Consider the following 22705-nt stretch of genomic DNA (forward strand, 5'->3'; position numbering starts at 1 on the left):
TTGGATTCCATCCACTGCTAATGAAGCCTTTCTCATTTGTATCCTGTCACTGCTGACAGTAAAACCAAGCAGGAGTTTGGGTTTGACTCTCCTCAGTCCTGGACTTTGCAAATTAATGCAGCCACTACTGCCATGAGCTGAGATCCCTGTGCAGCCTTTGCAGGATTCAGCTGCAAGGGTGCTGAGATTAATTACATTAATTTCTATGACTGGAAGCACAAACAAGCTTTGCAGTTCAAACCCCCCTGAAAGTTTGGACCCTTTTCTGATTCTATGTGGTTAAAACATCACAGATGGTACTGAATAAGAACAAGCCAAGAAGAGCAGGACCTTCACATTTCTAAACAAGTGGGAGAACATCCTGATGTTTGTATTTCTCCTGAGGGTCCAGTCCTGCCACAAGCCAGAAGAATTCATATCCTTCCTCTTGAGTTGCAGGCACATTCTTTACCTCTAACAGGGACAATGACAGTGCTCAGCTTTTATAAGAGCTTGGAGACAGCCAGTGTGAACATCCCCTGGGAGCAGGATGTCTCAGAGCTATTATTAGCATTTTATAAACTACCTATTTGTCCATCCCATCACTCCAGACAGGCCTTTTCCTGAGGGATCTGCTTGAGCTTCCCAAGACCATCAACTGCGCTCATATTTCTGCTTCCACCACCTCTCACATCAAAGAATCCCATGCTATGGGAAAACCACCTGCCTGTGCTACCTTGTTCTCATGACCTGGCAGATGGTTTCACTCCAGTCCACTCACTCCTTTTTTTGGGGAACAGTGAACTGGGTCTCTGTTCATTAAACTTCTATGATCAGACATGATCAGACATCCACTACCTCAGCCCAGCTTTCATTTTCTGTCTCCTTTGCTTGTGGATAGACTGGATCTGGCATTTATTACCCTTAATGCTCTTCACTGTGTCTTTTCCATCTTTTACCATCTTTTTTTGAGACAGAGAAATCCACTAGAGGTGCACTGTGTGGTCTGTGTTGCAATGTGATAACATTTTATCATTGATTCCTTCCCAATAACTCCCAGTGCTGACTTGGCTGAGCACCCACACAGTTTCGTGTTTCTCTTTGACACAGGATCTGTGGTGACGAGATTGATGCTGGCACCATGACCATCCAGAAGGCCATCCAGCTCCTGTGCTCCTCTGATGACAAGTACCAGGCCATGGGGGCTTACTACCTGCAGCACACCTGCTTCCAGGATGAGTCTGCCAAGCAAGAGGTGAGCAGACTCCTACCAGGGCCACACCGGGCCTGATGGCACAAGAGAGGAATGGGACTGGTTTTCCTTAGTGCCAAGGATTCATAGGTTCCCTTGGTTTTCATGAGGGTGTTCTATACCTCTTTAGTCAGGCTCAGGTATAAATTAATTAGATATTTCAGCTATCGATGGCCACTTTCTCACAACAGCAGTTGGTCGGGATTTAGCGCCTGGAATAGTTTCTGGGTAATAGGGAGACTGTTCCTGTTGTCACCACGAGCTGCCCTGGCACAGGGTGATAGGGTTTGACAGTGTGGAAGCTGCCGTCCAATGTCCTCTCCTGGGGACAACTGCACCCAGTTCCACATCCATAATGCTGGCTGCCCCATCCTGGAAGTGTCCAAGGCAGGTTGGGCAGCGCTTGGAGCACCCTGGGATAGTGGAAGGTGTCCGTGCCCATGGCAGGGTGTGGGACAGGATGAGTTTTAAGGTCCTTTCCCACCCAAACCCCTCTGTGATTTTGTAATACCTGACCACAGAGAAGCCCTTCTTATAGCACAGGTTATTTTTCTGATGCTCTTACTCCTCAATTCCTTTGCCAACATACAGCAAAGGAGGCAGACTGAAGGATGGATCTGCTGCGGCAAGGATGTCACCAAAGTTTATCCCCACCCTGGATTTACTGACATGCCAACCCTTTAGAAGTGGCTTTCCCTGTCCTGGCACAACAGTGGAGCTGGAAGCGCTGGCCTGGTGTGGGGCTGTGCCCCTGTGCCCTGGTTGTGCCTGGATGAGTGCAGGTGCCCAGCCCACGTTCAGGTGGCCCATTGTGGGGTGGCCACACCCTTTGTTACCGTTGCAAACCCTCTCTGAGCACTGGGCCATCCCATCCTTCCCAGGAAGATATGCCAGAGCAGGTCGGTGACTCATCCCAGCACACGCTTGTTTTCCTTCCCTCCCAAAAGGTGCTCGTTCATTGCCCATTGTCAGCAGCCCTCAGCCGAGGGGGTGTTTGTGGCAGGACGGGCTCCGGGCGGGATCACGGCCCTGCAGAGCACATCCCACAGAGGGAACGCTCAGCATTTAGCGAGCTCAGCTGCAGGGATTCGCCTTCAAAGTTCCGTGTGCTGTGCGTGGTGTCCTGCAGGGCTGGGCTCCCTCCACTGCCTGTGGCTGACCTCGAGGGTGGTGACACTGGCCATGACCATCCCTCTGAGCTCAGCCTGTGATCTCATGATGCAGATAAATGACCGCAGCATGTCATTAGATGGCTATAAATGGCCTCTGCACATAGGCAAGGCAGCATTTCCACTCGGTGCAGACTGTGAAGGTGGGTGAAAGTTTGCAGGAGCACATTTCCATCAGCAAAGGACTCTGTCCATGGCCATTATTCACAGACAGCCACTCCTGCAGTTTAGGCTTTTGGCTCCAACCTCCAGTCCAGGAGCTCTGTGCTCGTGACCCACAGCCTGAACCAGACTTGTCATCTCTGGTCCTCGTTCCCTGGCAGCTCTGCTTCTTCAGGTCCCCCAGGATGGGCTGACCCCTGGCACTGCTGGGGCAGTGCTGGGTGTCCCTGTCCCAACAGAGTCCTGTGCTCTGTGCTGATGGCCTGTGTCTGTTCTGGTGACATGCTTATGTCCCATGTCTGTCCCATGTCTCTCCTGGTGCCCCATGCTCATGTCCTCTGTCTGTCCCATGTCTCTCCTGTCCAGGTCTATCGGCTGGGGGGCATTGCCAAGCTTGTGGAGCTGCTCCGCAGCCAGAACCAGAACGTGCAGCGGGCAGCAGCCGGAGCCCTCCGGAACCTGGTGTTCAAGAACCCCACCAACAAGATTGAAACCCGGCGGCAGAACGGGATCAGGGAGTGTGTGAGCCTCCTCCGCAGGACAGGGAACACTGAAATTCAGAAACAGCTCACAGGTACCCTGAGTCCACTCAGCCATGAAGTTCCCTTGCCTGGGGTCCGCAGCCCTGGTGCTACCCTAGCACAGAGAGGGGGTCTTCTGCTCCTCTTGCACCAAAGGGTGACCTAAATCAGAAAGCAGAGGAGGTCCTGGCCCTTCCATGTTCTATAAGGATTCCTCACTTCATCAGTGCCTGTTGGCGAAGCACCTGCCCCAGATCCCTCCCAGTTATGGTTACCCTGCCATTCCCACGCCGCCCTGCACCGTGGCCTCTGTGCTGTTACCAGGGAGGGCCAAGGGAGCTGCCAACCCCAGCAGTAGGGGGTTGGCTGGGTTCTCTCCTTGGTGCCTCACCTTTGCCTGAGGAGTTGATAGGAGTTTTTTGGTGCAGGTCACCCTCAGCTGTGTCCCAAATTTTATGTGCAACCCTTTCCAAGATCCCTGGAGAGATGCTGTCCCCTGCAACCTAATAGCAATAAACAGCAATTTTAGGAGGAGGAAGGATGCTTAAATGCCCACCTCCATGTGGACCCATCCTGCCTGTCTCCCATAGAGGTGGACAGGGACCGAGGTTTCAGGCAGCCTCTGCGCCCTCAGCTCAGAGTGGTGAAGGGAAGAAGGATTTTGGTGCTGGAATCACCCAAGCTAAACAAAGTTCCTAATGCACATGACCTTGTGCTTGAGTTTGTGTCCCATGTCCTTCCTAGGACTGCTCTGGAACCTCTCCTCCACTGATGAACTAAAAGAAGAGTTGATACAGGAGGCTCTGCCTGTGCTGACAGACTGTGTTATCATCCCTTTCTCGGGCTGGTCTGATGGCAGCTGCAACAGGACACGAGAAATTATCGACCCAGAAGTGTTCTTCAATGCCACAGGGTGTTTGAGGTGAGTCACCAGGCAGGGACTGACTGTAGCTTGTGTCTGTGGGCAAAAGCTGAAGCCATCTAAATCCTCTCACAATGAGCTGAATTCATGCTCATTACAATTGCGTTAATGAAAAATTCTCCTTGAGAAAGTTTTCTTGACTAAGAGAAGGTGCAGAAAAAATTTCATGTAAAATACTTTTCTAGTAGCTTTCTAGTAGCTTTTCTAGTAGATTTTCTAGTAGTTTTCTTTATTTTAATAATTTTGTTCTTACTGAGTTTCTTCTCAAAAAAAATGGAAGTTGTTTTGTGCACTAATGAAACCCATCAGTGTTTAGCTCAGATCAGGAAACTGGACAGACTTTGCCTTTAGAGTTTTGACGCTTCCAGAGATAACAAACAGATTTAGGGTTTAGGTGACAAAAAGACAGAATTCTGTATGTAGGGAAAACAAGCATTTTCCCACTTCTTTTGATAACTGTTTTAGTGCAGAACAGTCCCATTTTCCTGGACTTTTTGTAACTCATTTCATCTGGAGACTCAGCTATGAAACAGGAGGCGCAGACTGAGCCCAGAGTAGTTTATTTTGTTCACGGGAAACCAGAGTCCTTTTGTAGAGGATCTTCGCCCCGACTTGCTGTTTCTCCTACTTTCCTCCTCCAGTTGGATATGAACTCCTTGTCTCAATGGGAACAAGTGGGGCAAAAAACCTGCCCTGTATAATGAGGTGCTTTCATCAAGGGAAGCTCTCCCCGAGGGAGGCAGCACCAGCCGCGCCCTTCCCAGACATGCAGCTCGCAGGAGCTGGAGCTGCTTATGAAACGAGAGGCTGATCATGGCAGGGCCTTTGGAGACCTGATACCATCAGCTTCTGTGGCTGGGAACCGTGTCTGGGAGATAGGGAGTGCTGCTCCCTCCTTGCCTGTCCTGGAAGGCAGCTCCACAAGCAGCTGTGGCTCGGGATGTGTGGGGTATGGTGGGTATGAGCTGCTCTTCTTTAAAGCCATCCCAGCCTACCAACACCATAAAATATTCCATTAAAATGAGGGAAAGACAATGGCAACAGCTTGTAAAAGCCCTGTGGAGTTTAATTGGAGGTAGGCTGTACCTTCTGAAACTGATCCCAGCCTGTGGCAGCAGTGCCCAACATCCCAAGGAAGACTGGCAGCTGCAGGTCAGCAAGGGAGCTCCAGAGGCCTGAGGGAGCAGGACTGGGGAGCAGGGAGAGTGAGGGAAGCTGGGAGTTGGATCCAGAGCCCCTGCTCCAAGGGCTGAGCCACGACTACTCTGAGTCACTGCCCTGCCACATCAGAACACAGGGATGAGAACAGCCCTGGGTTTGCCCTGGGCCTGAGCCATTGCTGCTCAAGCATTTCTGGATTGCAGATGAATACATGTTAATGAGGAGGCTGCAAATCACAGTGAACATCAGATCCAGTTCTGGAACGCCTGCAGTGAATATCTCACAACCACTGCCAACCTCTCTTTGTTTTTCATTTGCAAGCTATAAGGCAATAAAAAGGGGGGAAAAAACCAGAGCAAAACAACAAAACCCATATCCTGTTACTGGAAAAAACTCCCCTGTCCTGACAGCTGCTGGTGTCCAGGAACCCATTTTGACCTCACAGATGGGTCAGTCCCTCTGGCAAAAGGGACTGCTCTCATTGCTGCTCTCCAGCATTTCCAGCCCATTTCCCACACAGGCATTGCTGCTGACCCTGGGTAGGTCTGTGCTTACAACCCTATGCACCTTCCTGATGATCACAACAAGCCCAGATAGTCTTTAGCCAGTCTTCCCTTTGGAAACTCCGCTCAGGAGACAGTGTCTGTGTAGTGGCACATGCAGAGCCTCTGAGGCAACCTCCTGCTGGTGACTAGGACATAGAAGACACCTAGGAGGGTGTCTTCTGTGCAGAGCTCCTTGCAGGACATGTTCCAGACGAAATCAGTCCCAAGGAGCAACAAGAGAGCTGTGCAGTTCCACCAAAGGCCTCCAGAACAGGAGCAGTTCTTCAGCCTTGCTGAACCTGCCAAAAAATCCCCCAATTCAGTGACAACCATAGCCAGAACAGAGCCCAACTCACCCTCTCTCCTCTTTGTCCCCTGCCATGCTCCTCGATTGCTTCCTCAGGAACCTGAGCTCTGCAGACATGGGGCGCCAGACCATGAGGAATTACCCTGGCCTGATCGACTCTGTCATGACTTACACCCAGAACTGTGTGGCCTCCAGCCGCCCTGATGACAAGGTACCAGCTGCTGCCCTGGGCTGTCCAGCCCCACAGTTAACAACTGCAACCCTGGGAATGCCTCAAAATTCTTTTCCAACAAACGCAAGAGGCAGGTAGCCTCTCTGGCTGCTCTTGTCCTTCCAAGCCCCAGTGGGATCTGGTGGAAGGTTGTAAGTCCTTGGGCCTCTGAGCCTGAAGTAGAGCTGGGCTTTAAAATTTTCTTTTAACAAACACAGAGGAACAGAGGAAAATACTTTGGCTCCTGAGCCCCCAGAATACTTCCCTTCCCCTTCCCCTTCCCCTTCCCCTTCCCCTTCCCCTTCCCCTTCCCCCTTCCAGCATCCTAATCTCCATCTCTTGCTCTTTACCCCCACATCTTGCCGTCCAGCAGGACTCAAGTGTATAATCCCCAGCTTGGCACCATGTTCAGCAGGAAACCAGGAGTTGGCATCTCTCTGCCAGTCCCCTGATTGTAACTGATGGCTGTGTGTGAACAGCACTTGCCTTGGACAAAAAAGTGTTTGTAGACACCTTTCAGATGTAACCCTCAAAGTTACCTAAGTTATTTTGAATTCTCTCTGGATTGAGCAAACCCTCTTTTGAGGATGGCTTTTGCAGGAAGCCCCTTTCAAGCAGCACACACAAAACACAGCTCTTTGGAAAGGTAGTCACAGGTTCTGGTGTTGGTTATGGGTATCCAACCAAAATTCTCTCTTGCTCTTCCCATTGGGCACTACGGCATCCAGGGAAAGGAGGCTTAAAGCCTGTTCTTGGTAAAAAGTGTCACCTGATCTGTAGCTGTGACTCAGAGAGAGTCATTGGAAGTTACCCCTGGTGAGAGGGGCATTTCAAGGTTCGAAATTTCATGGTTTGATCCAACCACTCTCACACTCTCTTTTCCTGTTTTCCAACTTGTCTGTGGCAAGTGAGACCTCCCAAGGTTTTCTGGGTCAGCAGCTCACTGAGATCCTTCCTTCACATCTATTCCCCCTCCTTCCCTCCAATCCCTTGCTCCCTGAACAAGGCTAAAGACCATCTGTAGTGCTAAAAAGCTAATTAGGGCCCAGTCCATGTCCTCTCTGGTGCTCCATAGTTTTCTGCCTAATGTGATGTTTGCATTTGTCTTCTGGGGGTGATGCAGTCTGTGGAGAACTGCATCTGCATCCTGCACAACCTCTCCTACCGCCTGGATGCTGAAGTTCCCAACAAATACACCCAGCTCAACCACATGGCCCGGAGTGTTTACATGGACAAAACTCTCACAGGCTGCTTCAACAGCAGGAGTGGGAAAATGGAGGTAGGATGTGCTGCAAAGGGATTGGGAATGTGATGTTCAGCCCCAGGCAGGGGCTGCAAAGGAAGAGCAGGATCTGAAGTCCCTGTTTCTCATGTCTTTGCAGAATGATGAGTACGGGGTTCCCCTTCCCGAGGAGGATTTCAAACCCAAAGGCCCCAGCTGGCTCTACCACTCAGATGCCATCCGCACCTACCTGTCCCTGATGGATCAGAGCAAGAAGGATGCCACCCTGGAAGCTTGTGCTGGAGCTCTGCAGAACCTCACTGCGAGCCGAGGGCTGGTAAGAGCTTCCCGCCCCTCCACATGTGTGCACCCAAATGTGTCAGCACTTCCATGGAATCAGAGAGTCAGTAAGGTTGGGAAGACCTCTAAGGTCACTGATCATCATCACTTCTCAGCCAAAAAGGAAAATGTCCTCCTTAAACCTCAGGGCACCACAGCCAGTCTCTCCATAGTGTTTGATCCAGTGCGATACTAACTCCAAACTCAGGGTCTCATGGGGAGCTACAGCCAGCATCCCAGGGATCTATCCCAGACCCATACACTGGGTTTCCAAGTTTCCCCAGTCTGTTGGTCACACTGCCAGCAGCTGCTGGTCTTGGCACCCTCCCCCAGGGCAGGAGTGAGGGTGAGCCCAGATGTGCACCTGTAGCCAGATGTGACGAGCGATGGGAGAAGGGCTGAGCCACTGCCCGTGCATGTGCTTCAAGGGGAGGTGGCTCTAATGACAGGGTGGGTTGTGCTGTGGATTGTGGCTTGTCCACACCTCAGAGCTACCTGTAAAATAGCTGTGACAGATGTCCTGACCCGTGGGCACGGCAGCGAGGTGGTGCCAGGGGCTGGGTGATGCCGTGGCACCCTGAGGGACGCGTCACAACCGCGGCTCTGCAGGCCCACGTCACTGCCCTGGGCACGTCCTCGCAGGCTGCCTCCCCTGGGACAGCCCTTGACTTGTCTGTTTGTGCCCAACTCCATCAATCCCAATTTGAATAAGATGGATGGGGAGATAAAGAGATAATGATTCCATAGGTAGGAGAGGCGTGTCACGTGTGGGGAGTGTCCCACCCAGAGACACGGGTGATTCACTCAGAGCCTTCCCTGCTGGGATGGCATTAACGTGCGCCAGCTCTGATCTTCTTTTGTCACAACGATTTCCATGCTAAATAATTGGGAACCTTGACTTTTGGCAATTTAACTAAGCAGTGCCACGAACCAGAAGGTGGAGAGAGGCTGTCACGTATGGGCAGAGCTGGTCAGGGAAATGAGGCTGGAGTTCTGTGCTCCAAGGGAAACAAAATTTCAGCAATCAACAATATTGCACAAGGGACAAACAAAGAAACCCATCTCTGACAGTGCTGGAGCAACTTAATTCAGCCTCCTGGCATGGAATGGCTGAAATTTGTCTGGGTGTGCAGAAGTGGCTCCTCCCCTCAAGGGTCTCATTCCAGCTCAGAGCTGGAGTTGCTGAGTTTGCTGTCATTTGATGGAAAGTGAATCTGGGGATGAGCTTATGGAGCTTGCTGTAATCATTTAGCTGATAGAGGATGGCTCTGAATATCCTTCAACTGCTTTACACACCCCACTCCTGCTGGTATGAATGAGGAACAGGGCACATGTTTTCCAGACCCTTCTCTCCACTCCCATCTCACTGCTGATGGACATGTGTCTCCAGCAGCCTTTCTGGCGGGGCAGCTGAGAAGTTCAGTTTAAGCTCTCTCAATAAGGGCAGTTTACTCAGGAGATGTGCTTGAGCTCCTCTGCTCTGGCTGCATCCTGAGACCTCCTGCATTTACAAGCACAAGATCACATCTGAGATGAGTATTTTTGGTCCTCAGACTGTTTCTTAAAGGCATCCATTATCTGTTTCTGCTCCCCAACAGCCCATTGTGGCATGGCAGGGAGCTGTGAAGTGCCAGGACAGGGAGCAGCCAGGGAGTTGTGAAGGGCAAGGACAATGTGGACATGAAAGCAAAGCTTCTCCAGATTTTGGAATGTCAGTTGTGTGATCAGCTGCTCCACTGGGACTCCTGAGAACAGCACCAGCTGCATCACAGCAGATGAGAAGCTGACTTTTCAAATATCACAGAATAATGGAATCATTAAGCTTGGAAAAGCCCGCTAATATCACTAAGTCCAGCTGTTCACCCATGTTCACCACTGACCCATGTCCCCAAGTGCCCCATCCATGTACTTTTTGAACATTGCCAGGGATGGTGACTCCACCACTGCCCTGGCCAGTTGTGCCACTGCTTGGCAACTGCTTTAGTGAAGAATTTTCCCCAGTATCCAATCTAAACCTCTCCTGGGGTAGCTTGAGATCATTTCCCCTTGTTCTGTCCCTTGTTCTCTGGGAACAGGGCCCAACCCCCTGCTGGCTGTACCCTCCTGTCAGGGAGTTGAGGGGAGCCAGAAGGTCCTCTCAGAGCCTCCTTTTCTCCAGGCTCCCATAACTGTGGGGAAGAGAGGTAAAACTCACAGAAGTAAGGAGGATTATGGCAGCAGGAGAAAGGATTGTACAGTGCTCATTTTCTGGTACAGTCACATTCCTCCAGGCCTGACCATCATCCCAGCTGTTTCCCCCTGGCACTGTAAGTCATGGACACCTCTGTTGTCCCTCAGATGTCCAATGCCATGAGCCAGTTGATTGGGCTGAAGGAGAAGGGGCTGCCCCGCATCGCTCGGCTGCTCCAGTCCAACAGCTCCGAGGTTGTTCGCTCTGGGGCCTCTCTGCTGAGCAACATGTCCAGGCATCCTGTGCTCCACAAAACCATGGGTAAGTCCTTCCCCCGTGCTGGATTGCAGCTTTCTGCTCTGTGGGATCTGCCCAGTAAGCCCCATAAGGAGACTTAGCCATGCTCCAGAACTGGGCAGAGCAGTGTCATTCCCACTGGCCCCAAGGACAGGCACCAGTGCTGTGTGACACATGCTGTGCTTTATGGACAGTGACAAACCTGCAGGACCATGAGGGTGACAGTGTTTTGGGAACTGAGTTGGACTTCGGTGTCTGTGGCCAACAACACTGCCCTTCCAAAGGCCTGCAGACCTTGTTTTGTCTTGGGAAGATCCACTCATGACAATGATGCCATTGCTGTCCAACACTTCCAGTGCCTCCCTGCAGAGATAACTCTGCTTGGTGTTAACACATACAGCATCATTCACTTGTGCCAGATTGTGTTTAATTGTTGATTGGAACATTCCTCCACCTCTTTAGCTCACCAGGTGCTCCCAGATGTGTCCCGTCTCCTGTCGTTCCAGTCTGGAAACACCAGCAGCTATGGGGAGATCATGACATCAGCTTGTTACACTCTGAGGAACCTCATCATGTCCAACCCCCACCTGGGAAAGTCTTACCTGTCCAGCAACTTGCTAAATAATGTAGTGAGCCTGTGCCGGAATGGGTGAGTGTGGGGCATGAGGTAGGGTCAGGGACAGAGCCAGACTGACCCCAAAGCCTTCCCAGCACCCTTTGGAGCCAGAGTAGAGCATTATTCCTTCCTAATAAAGGAACTGGGTGTGTTGGTGGGCAGAAATCCTCAGCGCTGTTTTCTTGGAAACAGGCAGGAGCCATCCAGGGTGGGATTTGCAAAAGGGCCTCTGGAGACTTTCTGGCTGAATTTTAGGAAATTCTAAAAAGAACTGAAGCACCAACATCCTAAAGCCTTTTTAAAATAGTACTTACAGAGCTTATGAGAAAAAGAAGTGAGTTTTTATACAAGCAGATAGTGACAAGCAGATAGGACAAGCAGGAATGGTTTTCAACTAAAAGAGGAGACATTTATACTGGATATTATTAATAAATTCTTCCCCATGACAGTGGGGAGGCCCTGGCACAGGTTGTCCAGGGAAGCTGCGGCTGCTCCATCCCTGGAAGTGTCCAAAGCCAAGTTGGATGGGGCTTGGAGCAACCTGGGCTGGTGGAAGGTGTCCCTGCCATGGCAGGGGGTGGGACTGGATGATATTTAAGGTCCCTTCCAACTCAAACTCATCTGGGGTTCTCTGATCTCTGAAAAATTCCAGCCCTCAGAACAGGGGATGTCAGTGACTTCCTGATTCCTGGGCTTCCCTCAAACCTTGTCATGAAGGTCAGGTCTGAGGTTCAACACTGCAGATACACAAGGATTGTGCTTAACTTTTATGCGCAAATCTGTTCTTCTTTTAGTTGAAACATCTTCCTCAAGATGCAACTCTGGGGGAACATAGACAGGAATTATTTTAGGTACCTCCCTGGTCTACTCCTGTATTTTACACCAGCTGATCATATTTTACCTCTTTCTATTTTAGGACTTGGTTTGGGGTTTGGTGGTAGGAATTCTGTCCTGTTATCCATATTCCCTGCAGCACAAGCCTGTCAAGCCTTGCCAAGTTCTGTGTCCATTTCTGGCCAAACTGGTGTTAAACTTCCCTTATCTTTGACCATGTTCTCTCCTTCCTAGGCTTTCATTTCTCCTGCCATCTGTCTTTGTTTTAAAATTCCTTAGACAAGTAACCCATTGTTTTCTGTTGTGAAAATCCATTTGCATGCCTTCATCATCCTTCGATAAAGTTATTCCAATCCACCTCTTGTTCCATGGCAGAGACACTCTCTGTCATTACACGGGGCCTCCTTGTTTAGTTTGAGCCTGGGCCAAGTAGCATTGCTCTATTTGCTGCTTTTGCTTGCTTCCACTCTCCAAGGAGCCCAATTACCATTAAACCCAGCCCTCTTCTAAACCCTCGTTATTTTGAACGGTATTTACTCGTGCTGAAGGCCTGCTGTGGCTCCTCAGACCAGTGCTCAGTAATTTGCTGCTCCAGCACAGCCTTGCACAACCTGGGCTGGGAACACTTTAATTGCCTTGGCTGCTGGGGATGAGCTTTCTTGGAGGTGAGTCACTGGACTGTGAGGAGTTACCAAACTCTGGAGATGTCTCCACTCCTGCCTGGATCACAAAGTCCTCCTGAGAAACTCCCCAGTTCTTACAATGTCCAAAACTTGAGTTTTTCCTTTGCCTCCATTATTCATTTTTGTCCCCAAAGATTTTTATGCTGTTCACTTCCTAGGGAAAAAGAAAAAGAGAACGATTTCCACCCAGGACTAATCTGACTTGTCCAAGCTGTATTATTTCAGGCTGTTCCAGGAGAGCAGATGTTGGAGGGACTTTTGACTCTTGCTGGGTCCCAAGGTGAAATTTTCCCAGTGTCACATGTTGCCTGTGAAGATAAACAAGAAAAGTAAGGGTGGAATTTGTCCAGTCCTACATCAGAAAGAGCCTCCCCCTCCCCAGTGGAAATCAATAAATCTCCACCTCTCCTGGGGGCTGGCTGAAGCCCCCAGGTCCCCACTGTGGTTCTGAATGTGGTGAGTCCCACATCATCAACCTCCTCCTTCCCAGCACCACAGGCAGCAGAAATGAGGGGCACAGGGGGCTCAGGGGTGCCCCAGTCGCCAGGGAGGACCCAGGGACACCCTGCTCCCTGTCAGGACTTTGCAGTTTTCACTGTTAATCTGCCTCAGGTCTCTGTGGACATTCCCTGACCCCCAGGCTGGGGTTGGTGTCTGGGTGCTCCCTCCCTGTGTCTCCTCTGCCACCCACAGATCCTGCCCTGTGTTTCTGAGCTGGGCTCTCACTGCATTACCAGCTGCAAACCAGGAGCTCCACCTGCTCAAAGAGCTTCAGAGTAATATTTTAGAAAGAGACTCCAGGTTCCAGACCAGTGAGTTATGCATCTTGCCCTTTCCCACGTTCTCCTCCCTTCCCATGTTTCTTTCTACTCATGTTTCTCATAGCTGGGTTCTGACAGAAAGGCAGAAAGGGTTCAGCAGTTTATCTGATGGATGTGGTTTCTTCTTCTTCCTGGAGCATCCCAATTAAGTAATTGTCTGTGTTTCCTGCAGATGCTGTCCTCTGTGACATGGAGTTCATGGTCAAATGGGGTTCCTTCACTCTTCATTATTTTTAATCCAAGTTGCCCAAATATTGAATATTTCCTTCAGTTTCTGGTGATGGTTCTGGAAATCAAGCCACTGGACCTGATTTATTGGGGTGTTTGGTTTCCTTTTCATTTTTCTTCTCCAGCTGTCTGAAAAACATTTCTCTGCTAATTTTCAAGCAACATTATTTCACTTATTAAATTAAAATTCTCCTCATTAATTCTACTGGCTGCACTCAAAGCTTTTCCCAAAATCTTTCCTTGTGCTTTAGAGCATCACATTTGCAGTTTTCCCTTTATCATGGATTTATTTATGTTTCTCTTTGTTCCTTCACTTTTCACACTTTTGCTATTTCAGTTTTATTTTCCAGTTCAATCGCACCACAGCCTTTCACCTAAATTAATCTTTCAAGAAACTCAGCTCTTCCCTTGATTATTCCCTGTGCCAGAGAGTTCTTCTTATCCACACATTTCCAATTTCCCATTTCTGCCAAAGATTGCACCTTGATATCAATTTCATAATCTCTTACATCCTGAAGAAACACTTGTTCTGGGAATTCCTTGGCATTCTCTGTGACACACCTTAAGTTCTTTGTACATTTGTCCTTTGAGGAAGGATTATTTCTCCCCATTATTTGATATCTGTGGACAAGATTCTTATCTTTTTTGTCCCCATTCTGTTTCTCCCCATTCCCCACCATCTCCTTCTGATTGTGTCTTGTTTCTGTTTCGTTGAGTCTGTAGCTTTTTGGATGACTCCTACCACTGCCACCAGGGGACATCTCCCTCATTGCCTTCCCACAGTTTTTCATGAATAATTCTATTTGTAAAAGACAGATGGTACTTAAAATCAACTTTGATTTTCAGGCAATTTGTTACTAAGCAATTTTCCCCCCAAATCAGCTGTCCTTGATATTCTGCTCTGTGTTACCCACTACTACATTCACACTATTTTGTTTGGGATATGCTGCTTTACCTACTGAAGTTGGCATCACAGCTCCACCAGCCCATACTGAGCTTTTTATACCTAAATTATAGTAGTCAATGCTGTAAGAAACAGTGCCAGTTCTTCAAATGAAGAGTTCAGAACTTCTTTTGCCTGAATTCATAAATGACCCAGATACTGATGCTGGTAAATTTGGCTTGAAAATACAAAACTTCTGAGGTGTTCTCTGGAGACATGGTGGCAAAAAGTACATATTTAACATCATTAGAAGTAATTTTTTTTTTCAAAAATAAGAGAGAATTACTCTGGCTTAGGAAGAGAGAAACTACTTGAAACTACAAATCCTTGAGAGTTCAGTTTGTGCTCTGCCTGTCTGATCACAGCTACCCTTGGGTTTGTAGGGATTTAATGGCTTTTCAGCCACAGACAACATTTCAGGCAAAGTGTTTTAAAACATTGTCATTCTGGTGACAGAGCACAGTGTGCTTATAACTACAGAAGAGATTTGGCAGTAATACCTGTTTTTTCTGTCCCAAAGCACTGCTCAGGAATTACTAGCTGTTCTCCAGCCCTCCACACAACACTAGGAGCTGCACAACACCTTTGAAATTTATGACCAAGTTAAACTCCATCATTTCTTTGGTAACTGCTGCTGTGTATGTCAGAGAAATGCCTCAAAATTTACTGGATGTGGTTCCATCTCTGTCCTCCCACACTCCAAGTGTGGAGTTGATGTCCCAGGTCCCTCATGATCGATTGTTTCCATTTCTTTTAGACTTTTGGGGACTGTTTTGAGTACTGTTTTTGAGGGCACAAGGTTTTGTGGAGCTGTATCAGACAGGAAGGGCCCTGAGCTTGGTCCTGTTCCTCTCTATCATCCTGGGTGGGACAGGCTGGGGCTGCTGCCCTGAACCCAGAGCAGGAGTCTCCCACAGCCAGAAGGAGGCCCAGGAGATCAGGAGCAGCAATGGGAGCCAGAAGGGAGGGGATATCTAGGTATGAAATGTTCCAAAATTATAAAAGGTCCTGCAATGACTCACGGTTTCGAGCTGTTACGTGAGCAGGTATCTGTTTCCTTGTGCTGAGTAAGGGCTCTGGGCTGTTTGCAGATGTTGTTATTGCAAAGGCTCCCATCCCTCGTCCTCTCCAGGCAGCTCCAAGCCCGCTGCTCTGCCCCCTTCCAGGAGATCCACCCATGCTGTCCCTGCAGACTCCAGCAAAGGGCTGGCACTATTTCCCTTCTCTTTCCCTCTCTCAAATTTCAGACTCAGCTCAGTTTTATGCTCATTTGCCCACTCAGATCCTCCCCTCTCTTTCAATTGCCCTGCTCTGGTGACAGTTGTCACACGACATTGCTGAGAGAGCAGGAGGGTGTTACTGACAGTCTGTTCATGGCTAGCCAGGCTCCCAGTTGGAGTTGGGTTTGTCCCAGCTGGTCAGCCGTGTCTGTGGGATGCTGCTCTGTGCCTGCCATAATCCTCCTGTTGCTTTCACCTTCCCAGCTCCTGTCCAAAAGCAGCTGAAGCTGCTCGACTTCTCCTGACAGACCTTTGGTCCAACAGGGAGCTCCAGAGTGTGCTCAAGCAGGTAAAGACAACACTTCTGCTTCTGGGATTCAGGAAAAGCCCTGGGTTGTTCACCTGCTGAAGTGGGGAGCTGGTAAAGGCCCTGATCCAGCAGCGAGCAGGGCAGGGCCCAGGAGGAGCCTGGGGCACGTGGGCACCTGCCTGGGATCTGAGCAGGTGGCAGGGGGACACTGCTGGGACTCACTCTGGGGACAAAGCAGATGGTGTCATGCCTGTGTTAGACACCTTCCTCCCTGGAGATGGTGCTGGAATGCTCCCCAGCACAGCCCCCTCCCTCTGGGCTGGGACACGCTGGGTGTCTCACCCTCATTTAGGGGATTCCCTTCACTGCAGTCCATCGGGTCCCAGCAGGTGCCTGGCAAGGTCCCTCCTCTCTTTCCCCCCGTTTTCTTCTGTGTCCATAGGCCTGCCCTGTGGTTACATCCCCCTGCAGTCAGAGTAAGCTTTCAAACCAAGAAAGGAGTATTTGGGATTTGTTTTACTCCCTGCAACAGAAGCTGGGAAAGTGCAGAGCCTAACAGGCACTGAGCCAACTCCACCTCCCAGCTCCACCTCCTAGCTCCAGCTGCTCCCAATTCCCAGCTCCAGCTGCTCCCAATTCCCAGCTCCAGCTCCCCACTCCAGCCCCTAGCTCCAGCTGCTCCAAATTCTCAGCTCCTGCTCCCAGTGACTTTCTTTAAACAAGCTGGGTTTTTCCAACTCAAAAGCAGCAGCACCTGCAGAGAGTACAGGGCCAAATTAAAGAGAAGAAGGGAGCCCTACAAAGGGGAGCACCTGGAGGCAAAAGCAGAGCATCCTAAGTCTGTTCCCATATTGACAGTGAGGGCTTTCTGCACAGGAGCTGGGGTAGTTTTGTGCCAGGCTCTGCTCACGGCCCGTGCCAGCTCATTTTGGTGTGACTGAGTCACTCTGGTGTTCACATACACCTTTGTTCCATAGGTACCTGTCAGGGGAAAAGGATGGGAGTCTGCAGGGGTACGTGCACCATGTGAAGACTTCTGCTCTTTTTTCAGGATGAGGAACCCAATGAAACAATAGTCAGTGAATGATTCAATAAAAGTTTCCTCCAAAAACCTGGAGGAGTCCAGCTCTGGGTTGATGGAAGGCAATGCAAGGAAAAGCAACCTGGTCTAGAGGAAGGAGTCCCTGCCCATGGCATGGGGTGGAATGAGATGAGCTTTAAGGTCCCTTTAACCCAAACTATCCCATAGTTCTATGATTCTGTGGAGTTCATCAGTAAAGGTGACAAAGGTACCCAGAGGGCTGACAGAGGAGGTTGGCTGAGGATGAAGCACACTTTGCTCAGTTACTGCTCTCAGTGTAGAAACTGATATGTACTCACTGCACTTCATGTTTCTGCTTTTTTAGCAAGGGTTTGACAAGAACATGATGGGATCTTTAGCTGGAACGACCTTCAGGACGCTCTCCTCCAGATTTTAGAGCCTCTCCATGCACATTCAGCCTGCAGGTGAGAACATGGCCCCTGTGGTGGATTTGGGACACAAGAATCCTTTGAGATTGTTGCTACTTTTGATCACCCTAAAAGTGTGTTTGTGAGATTTTCATCCCAAATTTTCCCAGCCCAGTCTGTTTCTGTGAGAGGTCAGAGGCTGTGCTGTCCCTGGGCCCAGGGCAGATGTTGCCCCCACTGCCCAGCTGTGGATTTTGGAGATGCTCAGCACAGATGTCACAGGACAGACAAAGCTGCTGGGCTCGAATGTGCCTCTCCTTCCTTTGCCAAGCAATCACTGATTCAGTGCATTTTTCCAAACCCTCACAGGTGAGGCTCTTCCTGGGGTTCTCCCTGGCACTGCCCTCATTCCTGAACTTTGAGCAGTGTTATCCAGACAGTGCCAGTAAAGTGCAGTGAATTCCAGCACATCCATGGCTTCAGCCATTAGCCTTAGCAATTGTTTGAGCCCTTAACCTGCCTGTCAGCCTCAGGTCAGAGTTGAGAACCACGTTCTGTCAACCAAAAATCCCAATAGAGAATCCAGGGAAGAGAAACCATGGGCAGAATTTCCAGGGCCTCGGTACGGGTTTGTATTCAGGGAGGAATGAGGATTTAACCCATCAGGCACTTTTCACTCATGATTCCCACTGAAGGGAAAAGCTTTAAGCACTTTGAAAATACCAGAGGTCTCTTGGATAGTGTCTGAGATTATGCAGAGGGAATTACTTGCTCCCTTCCCCTGCATGGTCCTTGTGATCAAACCAAGAGAAAACAGTGCCAAAGCCCCTCCTTCCCTCTGCCCAGGAATGGATTTCACTTCTTGCTCTGTGGGGATATTTTCACTGGGACTCTGAGGAGGGTGGAAGTCCAGGGTGAAAAGCTATGTGCAGCTGAGAAACTGCAGCCAGGTTCAGAGAAAAGATTAAAAGTTGGGATTTACTGTAATGAAAAGATCTCTTGAACGCTTTAATTATCTGGGGTTTTGCTTTTTCTTTGTTTTATGTTTTTTCCATTTCAGAATTTGGAGTTGGTTCATGTCCAGGAAGAGCAACACTTTGATTCCTGAGGATGTTAAAGATGTAGAGAGTTTCTGAGTTCAACTCAACTGTAAAGCAAACCAAACGTGGATTTCATGTGGATGACACTGATATTTTTAAGCATTTTCTTCTTTTTAGGGGGGAGAAGGGACTTTTATATACTTTCTCGATGTCAATAATTATTTTTTTGCCAAGAGTGTGTCTGTGTAACTCTGGGTGTGATGTAGAGGTATGTGCAGGCAGCACACAGAGCACACGTGGGGAGCAGGATCTTCCTCCAGCTTAGTCCCCTGTTTTCCACCCAAAGTCAGGGTGATTGTGCAGTTTAACCCCTTGCAGGATTTTATTCCAACTTCACCCTATCCATGCACCAAATACTGCCATGCTAAAAATTTGTCACAACGTGGTTTTACCCACAAACACATAAAAAGTCAATTTAGGTCAAGTTCCCCCTTTGCATCTGTCCATTATTAACAGATACACACAAGGATACTCTTCTTTCCAAGGCTGGTTATTCCTAACAGTTATGAACAAGGTCTTCTTCTCTGCTTAGGATTTTTCTCTGATAACTGTTAACGTTTTCTTTCCTGTCACATGAACTCTTTATCTCAAGAAGCAAATTGATACCTGCAGATTCACTCCTAGGCCTCCATCACCCTTCCCTGAAGCTGTTTGTGAGAGGACAATTGGGACACAGCTGCAGAGCTTGAACATTCCCAGCTCCTGGTCCATTCTGAGCACCAAAGCAATTCCAGTTCCTGACTGTGCCTGAACACAGGTGGCATTTGAGAAGCTGAGCAGGACGTGGCAGGTGTTTTCCCCCTGGAATCATTGACTGCCACAGGAATGAAAGAAGGGATGGATGTGTCCTCTTAAATAATATTTTGTTTTTATTGATCAATGTAAAGAACTGGTACTGATGTGCAAAGGAATGTGAGCACTTGTGTGATGTCAGGTTTGGAAATGTTTTATTTCTCGGGTTCTTGAATTGCATTCATCTGCCTGTGATGCTGAGGCTGTGATGAGGGACTGCTGAGCTCATTTCAGAGCAACCCAATTCTCACAACCTTCCTCTCTCCAGAAGAAAAATATCCTTCCCATGGAGGGGACACAGCTCAGACTCACAGGGAAGGAGCAGCTGAGGCTGTCTTTGCTGCCTGTGCTGGTTATTATTCCTCAAAGGGTGCAGGGGCACAGGGCCCTCTTTTTCAAACATCAGGGACACAGGAGGTGCTTGGCAAGGATGGATTATGAGCCTGGAAATAGAAAAGTAGTCTCATTTTAAGTGTCAGGCTCATAAATTGGTGGGACTCAGGATATTCAGTTCACATCCATGGGGTGATCTGTGCCCACTAAAGAACCCCCTGTGAAGTTCAGGTTTGCTTTGCTGCAGGTGGCACTTGCTGGTCCCCCTTTGGAGCACAGGGAGCTCCTGCCCACAGGGAGAGGTCATTTCCAGCTGGTTTTCCTCTTGGGCTACAAAGGGTGGCTTCATCTTGTGCACTTTACTGAGCAGCCACTCTTTGCCCGCGTTCAGGCAGGAGCTTTCTGTGCTGAGCTGCAGCCAAATGAGAAAGGAAAAAAAGCCCCTTTGAAGTGGAGAGGCAGAACCAGGAGAATCCAGTTGGACAGAAGTGTTCCAGCAGGGTTTAAGCAGAGCAAAGAGCCCCAGTCTGTGGGCAAAGCCCTTCCAGCAGTTTCCTTGCTGCATGTGGATTCCCAGATGCAAAATGTTGGAAATGCTTTAGGCAAGACCCATCTGTGGATGTCCCCAAGGGCTGCAGCAACCACAGGGTTGGTTCAGTTTGGGTGTAAAGGGTTCTGTGCAATTTTGCATTCAGGTTTAATCTGTAATGACATATCCAACACAAGTCCTGGGAGCAATTGTTTTCCTCTGGAAAACTAATTGGGGAAACAGAACTACAACATGGAATTATGAAATATTGAGGAAATTCACTCTAATTTGGCTTTGATTTAGGCTTTATTTTAAAACAGTGCGGCTGCTTTCTCCCCTAATGCAAGACACAAAGAGCCACAACATTATGATCATCAACTCACAATTAAATTTACAGGTGCTGGAGATTTCATTAGTGAGTATTGGACTCCAGGAGACAGATTCATCATTCACATAAATTTTATTACAAAAAAACATTGTTACAGGTTTTTTTTTTTATTACAGGGGTTTTTTAAAAGCTAACAAATGCTAAAAATAAAATCTGTCTCCTTTCTCAAAGCTCTTCCAAACGTGACTGGGCAACTTCAGCCCTGAGCAACCTCACCTGGCTGGGATGTTGTCCCTGCCCTGAGCTGGGCACACCTGAGAGGTTCCTCCCACTGAGCTGTTTTTAGGATGCAGTTTGTCACTGCTTGCAAACCTCAGGGCAGAGCCCACTCAGGAGAGCCTGGGCTGCAGAAATTACAACCATTCTGCCATTCCAGGGCTGTTCTTCAGCTGGATCTTCCCTGGGAAATTCTCTGATACCCTCTATTTTCCTCCCAGTCTCTCTTTAAAATCTGGACACCAGACTCCACCCAAGTCAGTGAAGTGACTTTGATGCCCAACTCTGAGAAGTGAAGGGAAATTCAGACATTGGAGTAACTGGTGTTGCTCATAACCAGCTATTCTGGGAGCCCAGTGAGGTTCTCTCCAACATAAATTAATGCTGTTTTCATTCTGGGGAGGGGTTTTTTAAGGCATGATTTTAACTGTGACATCCTCTCTGATGAGCTGGTTTCCTGTTCCTTGCTCCTTGAAGAGCCAGGGTAGGGCACACCCCCAGGACAGGGACAGGGCAGGTCTGTGGCACAGGGATGGAGAATTCCTGAGGAGGAAGGAGTGTGGCCAGCAGCAGGAGCAGTTGGACACCCAGCCATGTAAATAAACACCACCCTAACTATCCTGGGCACAGCAGAGCTTTTTTGGTCTATTTCCTTATAAATGCTTTGTTTATTTTGTGTGTGTACAATCCCACCCCAGCATTTCAGAAGCCTCATGGACAAGTCAAAGGCAGTTTCATTCCTTTCTGAACACACACCAGTGTGAGACCAACTCAGCCTTACCAGTCCATAGCTCTACAGTGTATTCTGTAAGATATAGGTATGTGAGAAAAATGTCTCGGAGTTTTGTTTTGGCTGTACTGTATGTATTTGCTTCATTGGAAAAGTTCAAATCAATAAAAATTGCTAAAATTTCTTCAAGCTTTCTGGTTTGGATGGTTTTATTTTGGTTGTTTTGCCAGTATTGGGAAAGAAGAAAGATCTGAAAGGTCTGAAAAAACCCTGTTACCCTGCATGAGGAATCAGCTTGGACTGATCTGCCTTATCCAACAGGAGGAAGGAAGCTGTAAATCCCATTTCCTGCCCAGGCTCCCCAGGAATGGGCACGGCCCCGAGGCTGCCAGAGCTCCAGGAGTGTTTGGACAGCGCAGCCAGGGATGCACAGGGTGGGACTGTTGGGGTGTCTGTGCAGGGACAGGAGCTGGACTCAGCAATCCCTGTGGGTCCCTCCCAGCCCAGGATCTTCTATGATTCCATTATTTCATCCTCAGTGAATTTCTCTCCCAAGCGCTTTCACAGCCACGACTTCAGTCCATGGAAAATTAGTTACCATTAGTGTAATTTGTGTCATTGCTGAAAGGATCCAAAGGCTGTAGCCAGGAAAACCCCTCCGCTTTTTCTAGACCTGCCCCACCTGAGCTGTGGTTGAAGCTCTGTGGTTCTGATATTTAAAAGGTGTGGTGAGGGTGAGGGGATCCTCCCCAGTTTCTCTCTGGGCCAGGCTGGGCAGGCCCAGCTCAGAGAAGTTCCTCACACAGAGCCAGCAGCTCATGGCAGTCAGTGACCTCCTCTGGACCCTTCCCCATGGAATGATTGCCTTCCTGAGCTGAGGAGCCCAGGCTTGTGTTGGGACATCACAGCCCTTCCTGATCTCTGCTCCATCCCTACCCATACCTGATTCCCTTGGAAGCTTTTGTTGAGCTGTCATTGGGATGGGCTGGCCATGAATGGTCCATGGAGTCACCTCCACACCCATCTCTCAAAAGAAAAGATTATTTCACCCCACTGTATCACAACATTTCACTGTGCTGATGTTTGTCTGTCATTTACCTCCCTTTCTTTCCTGGTCTCTAGCTCCCCAAAATTCCACAGACATTCCTCCACCCTCAGGAATGTCACTGATGTATCAGGTATGGCAGCTTGTAGGAATCCTCCCCATTTTTCACAGGCATCACAAACTGGAAAAGGTAAATATCTGCTCCTCTCTG

General features: G+C 49.0%; 1 protein-coding gene across 1 annotated transcript in view; it reads left to right on the forward strand.

The window, feature by feature from the left end:
• Positions 1-21106, forward strand: part of PKP1 (plakophilin 1) — a 47408-nt gene extending 26302 nt beyond the window's left edge. The window contains exons 4-14 of the mRNA XM_038162776.1: positions 1090-1234; positions 2929-3136; positions 3828-4005; positions 6115-6229; positions 7353-7508; positions 7612-7788; positions 10128-10281; positions 10720-10906; positions 15867-15951; positions 17319-17418; positions 18422-21106. Of these exons, the coding sequence (XP_038018704.1) occupies positions 1090-1234; positions 2929-3136; positions 3828-4005; positions 6115-6229; positions 7353-7508; positions 7612-7788; positions 10128-10281; positions 10720-10906; positions 15867-15951; positions 17319-17390 (1477 nt within the window). The 3' untranslated portion in view covers positions 17391-17418; positions 18422-21106. The remainder of the gene's footprint in view (positions 1-1089; positions 1235-2928; positions 3137-3827; positions 4006-6114; positions 6230-7352; positions 7509-7611; positions 7789-10127; positions 10282-10719; positions 10907-15866; positions 15952-17318; positions 17419-18421) is intronic.
• Positions 21107-22705: the final 1599 nt, after the last annotated feature.

Source organism: Motacilla alba, chromosome 26, assembly GCF_015832195.1.
Source record: "Motacilla alba alba isolate MOTALB_02 chromosome 26, Motacilla_alba_V1.0_pri, whole genome shotgun sequence".
Lineage (NCBI taxonomy): Eukaryota > Metazoa > Chordata > Aves > Passeriformes > Motacillidae > Motacilla > Motacilla alba.